The sequence below is a fragment of the Vipera berus genome (genome assembly GCF_964194415.1).
Source record: "Vipera berus genome assembly, chromosome: 2".
NCBI lineage: Eukaryota > Metazoa > Chordata > Lepidosauria > Squamata > Viperidae > Vipera > Vipera berus.
In genome coordinates this window covers 56,895,996-56,903,553 of record NC_138203.1, presented here as the reverse complement: position 1 = coordinate 56,903,553, position 7,558 = coordinate 56,895,996, and the positions used below count along the sequence as shown (strand labels likewise).

Genomic DNA, 7,558 nt, shown 5'->3' with positions numbered 1-7,558 from the left:
CTCTGCGTTTGGGGGTGGGGCTCTTGACGGACGCCTCTTTGGCTATTGGTGATTCAAGGTGCCGCGGCCCCTTCTCGCTATGCTGCTGCAAGTTGGACTTTCGGGGCTCGCCAGGCGTGCTCTGCTGAGGAAGAGCTTCTCCTTCACCGCTTCTTGCAACAGACCGGCCGCCTTCATGTCGACCTTGCTGATCAACCAAGCCCAGTACGCGTGGCTGAAAGAATTGGGGCTTCGAGAAGAAAACGAGGGAGTTTACAATGGCTCCTGGGGAGGAAGAGGAGAGGTAGGCTTGCAAGGCGGGGTGGGAGCAAGTTTGACAGACAGCCCTAAAAACTGAGGTTGGAAATGGTCCTGCGGGCACTTTTTGAAGTTGTTTCTCCAGTTCTCTGAGGCTAGCATCGCGTCTTCGTTTGAAGTCTGCGGTTTGCTTTTGTTTATTTGTTTCGCATTTCGTACAGTCACCCACGCTCTCGTTACCTCCCGTATAGACTACTGTAATGCCCTCTACATGGGGCTGCCCTTGAAGACCACCCGGAGGCTTCAGCTGGTGCAGAGTGCAGCTGCACGGGTAGTGATGGGAGCACCCCGATACTCCCATATTACACCCCTCCTGCGTGAGCTGCATTGGCTACCGGTTGCCCTCCGGGTGGGATTTAAGGTGCTGGTACTTACCTTTAAAGCCCTACATGGCTTAGGCCCGGGATACTTGCAGGACCATCTGCTGCCGGGAACAAATCTCCATCGCCCAGTATGCTCACACAGAGAAGGCCTCCTCAGGGTACCGTCAGCTAGGCAATGTCGGCTGGCGACCCCCAGGGGGAGGGCCTTCTCTGTGGGAGCGCCAGTCCTATGGAATCAGCTCCCCACTGAGCTTCGAATGGCCCAAAATCTCCAGTCCTTTCGCCGCGGCCTCAAAACACTCGTTTTCCACCTGGCTGACCTGGGCTGACAGGCATTTTAATTATATTTACAATTTTTAATTTATTTTTAATTTTAATTTATTGCACAGATGATTTTAATTTTATTTTTATCTTAATTTCTGTACTTATTATATGTTTTGTTGTTAGCCGCCCTGAGTCCTTCGGGAGATAGGGCGGGATATAAATCCCATTAATAAATAAATAAATAAATTTGAAGAAACGTTTCCACCTCTCACAAATTATGGTGGCAGCCCATATTAGAATTGGCAGAAAGAGACAAGTCTCGGTTTAATCATTCATTGATCTCGGCTCGGAAAGAGAATGCGTGTCTTGCAGTCCTGCAGCTTTTTTCGGCTCTTCCCCTCTTGTGACTTTCATCAGCAGGTAGACCTAAAAACATTGCAAACGGTATGCTTTTCTGACATATCCTCGTTATAATATTTCTGCATGCCTTTATGATGATATGAGTCACCAGTGCCACCCTTGGGTACTCTTCCATGGACTGGCGATCTACAGGCATTGGGGGCTTCATGTCCTGGAAACCCTAATCAATGTAGCCAAACCTGTTGTGAAATTTAGCAATTGTATTTCCAGGGCATAAGCACTGTCATTTTGCAGTCAAGCAACTAAAACAATAGTTGGCATGTGGCCGATTAATACATTCCAAAGTTAAAATGACCAGGATGATTATCAGAGAATTGATGGAAACTTAGAAGCAATCACATTATTCTTAGTTACCTGCTCAGTGCAGGATTTGCAGTGTGGGATATTCTACAGTATCCTGCCTGATTAAAAGCTTCCAGTGAACAAAAGCCTGCTGCCCTCAGCTATCATCTGATACTCATGCTCTTTCAATTAATGTGCAGTTGAAACAACCTTCCTTCCAATTTCTTCTTTTGGATCTGAGCTTTCCTGTAGAACTACAGAGGCAATTCTGCATTTCAGGTCTTTGAAAATCACCGACATGTCTCGCTGTTATTTTTTCTGCATTTAGCATTCAGCTACTTCTTGTACAGCTTGATTCCTGGACTTTTGACTTTTGCCTGAACTCATTCTGATTTATCAGTTCCTATAATGTGACTTGTCCCAGCTTCTGCCAATCTAGCAGTTCGAAAGCATGTAAAAATGCAAGTAGAAAAATAGGGACCACTATGGTGGGAAGGTAACAGCGTTCCATGCACCTTTGGCGTCTAGTCATGCCAGCCACATGATGACGGAGATGTCCTCGGACAAGCGCTGGCTCTTCGGCTTTGAAACGGAGATGAGCACCAGCCCCTAGAGTTGGAAACGACTAAGCACGCATGTGCGGGGGGGGGGGGAACTTTACCTTTACCTTTTATAATGTGACTTGGCATAAAAACTGCTCTATTGATTTGGATCCAGCCAATGCCTTAACTTGTGCCAGCTTTTGACCATAAGGTTTATGATTGTAGGGATGTTTACTAAATGGGACTGAAATGTTCTTTCTTTAGGTTGTGACTACATACTGTCCTGCAAATAATCAGCCCATAGCTAAAGTTCGCCAGGTAAGATTTATATAAATATATATATGACTCTTTAATAAAAAGCATCATTAGGAGAAAAAATCATAAGCAGATCTCAAGGCTGGAATGTTAACAAAATTCATGAGATGAATAAGAAATGCAGTCTAGCTAAAAGCAATACAAGTAGAAAATATTATAGATTACATTATTCCGCCCCACCAGATGGAGATTTTGTGTAGAAATAGGGCTAATCGGTGTTTAAATAACAGTGAAACCCCCAAACTGAACTTGATTACTGATGACTTTATGAAACATCTGTGTAATTTCCAATTTTCCATTGATTTATGAAAAACTGAGTTTTGTGTTATCACTTTGTCCATTGCAGCATTTTTTTACTGCTTGGTTTTAGGCAAATTTGGAAGACTATGAAGAAACAATAAAGAAAGCTAAAGAAGCTTGGCAAATATGGGCAGAGGTGAGTTAAATCTTGAATGCTAGGGATAGTTTTGATAGTGATGCTAAAGTCTGTTTTTTCAGATCAAATGTTCATATTTTTAAATCATACACATGAATTGTACTCTTGTCTAATAGTATCAAGTAGTGTTTTTCTGTATGATTTTAAAATCTGGTCCTATTCATTCAGGTTCATCTGAGAGTAAATTAAAGTATATTTCATAGAATTTCCTTCCACTTAAACAATGTGTGATATATTAATCAAAATGTTGGAATATGACTTAATTTTGTTAGCTGTCATTCTGCTGGGTCAACTTGATAGCTACGTTTTTGAGGCATTTAAAAATAGTAATATATTTCAAAAAGTGCACAGGTAAGGTAGTCAGTCCTTGGCTTGTGACCACAGTTGGAACTGGTCACTAAGCAATGCAGTCATTAAACTTGTAGTCATCATGTGACTCTTGATTTTATTATCATTTTTCCATGATAATAAGTTTGAATGAATCACCTCAGTCATTACAGGAATCACATGGTTAATAAGCTAATCATATGGTAATTAAGTGAATCTAGCTTCCTCAGTTCACTTATCAGAAGCCAGCTGGAGAGGTTGTAAATTGTGACTTCAAGATGCTCAACCTTTGTAAATGCATCTGAATCATGCAACTATGGATGGTGAAATGGTTGTAACTTTAATGACTGGTTGTAAGTCACTTTTTTTGGAGGCTGTTGTAACTTTAAATTGTTGTTAAACAAATGGCTGTGGTAAATTGAGGACTACCTTTAATGGTAAAAATTGTAAAATGTGTAACTAAATTGGTCAGACAGGATTGTTTTGCATTTTTCCTGATTTATGTCATAGAATATTTTAATTTTCACTACAGCAACTTCTGTACGTTTGCTTGTTTTACCAATCCAGTGTAGGCTTTGTTCAGTATTCATAGTAAAATATCAAATCATTTTATGTCCAGAAATATATTTTGCATGATTTTAGGGAAAGCATGCAGGATTCTGAAAGACTGGACTTAAGCAAATAATTTTTTTGCTTTCTTTTTATAGGTTCCTGCACCTAAACGAGGAGAAATAGTGAGACAGATTGGAGACGCCTTAAGAGACAAAATCAAAATTTTAGGAAATTTAGTAAGTTTTACCATGGAATTGATAATCATTAAATTAGTAAAAAAAATGCAGACATTAGTTCCTGTAGTGTTGCTTCTGGAGTGCATTGCTAATTTAATCAATTAGATTTCTAAACACTGACAAATGCCATTATGCTGGTATGGCAACAGACTTCATTTCTTTTACCAAGTATTGATTAAAGTTAAGGAGGCATGTTTTCAGTTCTGAACAAAACAGCTCTATTGAATTTCCTAAATTGGTTTTTATGATGGAATAAAAATGTTAAGGTAGGGATTTAAAATAATTCAGGCATATCATTTCTTGTGGGATATTTATTATTTATTTATTTAATTCCATTTATATCCCGCCCTTCTCCGAAGACTCAGGGTGGCTTACAAGCTTAGCAGTAGCCTTCATTCTATGTATATGCCTGCTTATTAGGGCTTTCACACACACCCCAAGCGGCATTATTACAAAGTCAGCTTAATTTCCCCCAACAATCTGGGTCCTCATTTTACCTACCTCGGAAGGATGGAAGGCTGAGTCAACCTTGAGCCTGGTGGGATGCGAACCTGCACTAATTGCAGGCAGCTGGTGTTACTTAAGGAGGCATTAGCCCACTGCTCCACCAAGGCTCCACCAAGGATATGGGATTTCCCCCCCCAAAAAAATTAATCATTCCATGGATCAAGTTTCTGTTGGTTGAGTAGCAGCTAGCAGTCAGCATTCACTACCAATCCACCTATTAACCAATCCAAACAACATTTTTTTCCGTCTTGTCTCATAGGACAAGGTGATAAAAAAGGCATTGGTTGCCTGTGTTTTGTTCAGCAAAAAAAATGCTATTCTTGCATCAATAGTTCTTTTGCTTTAGTTCAGGCATGTCAAACACGCGACATCATGTGATGTATTGTGACTTTTTCCCCATTGCCAGCAATGGGGTGGGTGCAGTTTCAGTATGATGCATCTGGCCCACATGCCTGCTTTAGTTTATCCTCAGGTTCAGCATTGTAGGGCACAAGAACTGGGTGTACATAGATTCTAGAATTCATTAGATGAATCCAAACAATTCCATTATATTAGTATTGTCCATTTACAGCTGAAAATCACAACAGCATGAGCTATTGATTGGTTGCATACATAATGTAATTATACAATTAGAAAAGGCAGCAAGAGAGGTTCCTTCCTTTGGGATATTCTAGCAGTGTTCTGTTGAGAGGATCTAAGGCAGGGGTCTTCAAACTTGGCCCTTTTATGACTTGTGGACTTCAACTCCCAGAATTCCTCAGCCAGCGTGCCTGAAGTTTGAAGACCTCTGATCTAAGGAAACTGTAAGCATTCATAACAATAACAATAATAGAGTTGGAAGGGACCTTGGAGGTCTTCTAGTCCAACCCCCTGCTCAGGCAGGAGACCCTATACCATTTCAGACAAATGGTTGTTTAGTCTCCTCTTTAAAGCTTCCAGTGTTGGAGCATTAATTAATTGTTCTAACTGTCAGGAAATTTCTCCTTAGTTTTAGGTTGCTTGTCTCTGATTAGTTCCCATCCATTGGAAACTAATTCATCAAGTTCCATGTGATTAATGTTTTCCTTAATGCTTTTAGGTATCATTAGAAATGGGGAAGATCTTTGTTGAAGGTGTTGGTGAAGTCCAGGAATATGTAGATATCTGTGATTATGCTGTTGGTTTATCTCGAATGTTTGGTGGACCCATGCTGCCTTCAGAAAGTAAGCCTACATTTTTGCCTGCATAAGAATTTATTTAAATAATCGGATATAGAAAATTTCAGTAATAGAATAGTGAATTATTTTGGACATAGGTAATATTTTAAGTTTATATTCTTCAGGACAAGCCAAAATATTTATTTGTCCTAAGCAGACATTATATCAGCCTTGCATAAACTTGGTCAAAGTATATAATTTATGGATTTTCTCCCGTCTGTAGGAAATTCAACTGACATAGTAGTTTCTACCTCTATATCAGGGGTCTTCAAATTCAGCCCTTTTATGACTCATGGACTTCAACTCCCAGAATTCCTCAGTTAGCATGCCTGGCTGAGGGATTCTGGGAGTTGAAGTCCATGAGTCGTAAAAGGGCCGAGTTTGAAAACCCCTGCTCTGTGTAAATATTCATCCCTCTCCACCAATCTGCTCCAGAAAGAGGGAAAACAAGGAAGAATTTAATTTAATTTAATTTAATAATATTTCTATACCGCCCTTCTCCCTGAGGACTCAGGGCGGTTCACAGGGCAAAAGTGAAATACAAAATACAAACATTAAAAAGAGATTAAATGATTGCCCAAGTTAAAACAATTAATATACAATTATAAAACCCCAAAAATAAAATTAAGAATACAAAAAATAAAAAACCCCACCAATCCCCATCAGGCTAGGCCGGCTTGTACAAACAAAAACGTCTTGAGATCGCGACGAAAGGAGCGAAGATCGGGCGCCATCCGGAGCTCTACCGGTAACTGATTCCACAGCTCCGGAGCGCCCACAGAGAAGGATCTCCCCCTGGGGGCCACCAATCGACATTCTCTGATCGGTGGCACCCTGAGGAGGCCCTCTCTGTGGGAACGCACAGGGCGCAGGGAGCTTGATGCCGGCAGCAGATGTTCCCTAAGGTACTCCGGCCCCATGCCATGGAGGGCTTTGAACACCATTACCAGTACCTTGAATCTCAAGGATCACTGTTGTACCAGTGGAAATATTGAGTGCGGTTGTATGTATCTCTATATACATATACCACTGTAAATAGCCGCCTGACTATTGAATTGAGTTTTTCTTTGGAACGTTTGATCCTAGGGTTATTTCTCTGTGATTACTAACTTAGATAAATATGCTGCTTGATCTAGGGCCAATTTTAGTAACTCAACACTAACAATTGAAGAGTTGTTGTAACAATAAGTTTGGATACTTTTTATATATATGCCTGATCTCCTTGGACAATGGGATAGATAAGTAAAAAGAAAAAACACCTGAGCTTGCCAAACAAAACGGCTGTTTTTGCTTTTAGGACCTGGACATGCCTTAATAGAACAATGGAACCCTTTGGGATTAGTTGGCATCATCACAGCCTTTAATTTTCCTGTTGCAGTTTATGGATGGAACAATGCAATTGCACTCATCTGTGGCAATGTCTGCTTGTGGTAAGGTTTTTTTCCCCCAGTTTCAAGATGAATATTTTCAGTGGCAGTCTCCATACTTTACACTATGTGCACAAACATACTTTATAACGTTTGTGCACATGGAGTACAATGAAACAAACAAAAATTCAGAATGATATAAAGCCAGTTTAGTAAGCTATAACCCTACAAGGTGAAGAGTAAGACTTTCTTTTCTCTGGAATTTGGTTAGATCTTTAGCACTAAAGGGAGTTCCTATCAGGAAGAAAATTAAAATTCGATTCCTGTTCTTATGACAAACGGGTGCTGTGGAAAAGTCTCAATTTAAAAAGAGCTGGAAAGATTTATTAGTGGCAGAGGAGATAATTTGGGCTCAAAATGGGATAAATACTCTCAGTCGAGTAATGTTTAAGCATCACAAAAAAGTCCAACTACCCTGCATAGCTGAATGGCAA

At 40.2% G+C, this 7,558-nt stretch overlaps 1 protein-coding gene across 2 annotated transcripts in view; it reads left to right on the top strand.

The window, feature by feature from the left end:
• The first annotated feature begins 27 nt into the window (after positions 1-27).
• Positions 28-7,558, top strand: part of ALDH7A1 (aldehyde dehydrogenase 7 family member A1) — a 28,264-nt gene continuing 20,733 nt past the window's right edge. For both annotated transcript variants that reach the window (XR_014024873.1, XM_081315734.1), the window contains exons 1-6: positions 28-283; positions 2,393-2,446; positions 2,814-2,879; positions 3,914-3,994; positions 5,580-5,703; positions 6,995-7,127. Coding sequence is in view for 1 of the 2 variants with exons in the window: in XM_081315734.1 (XP_081171860.1) it covers positions 80-283; positions 2,393-2,446; positions 2,814-2,879; positions 3,914-3,994; positions 5,580-5,703; positions 6,995-7,127 (662 nt within the window). In the remaining variant the exon portion in view is untranslated. The remainder of the gene's footprint in view (positions 284-2,392; positions 2,447-2,813; positions 2,880-3,913; positions 3,995-5,579; positions 5,704-6,994; positions 7,128-7,558) is intronic.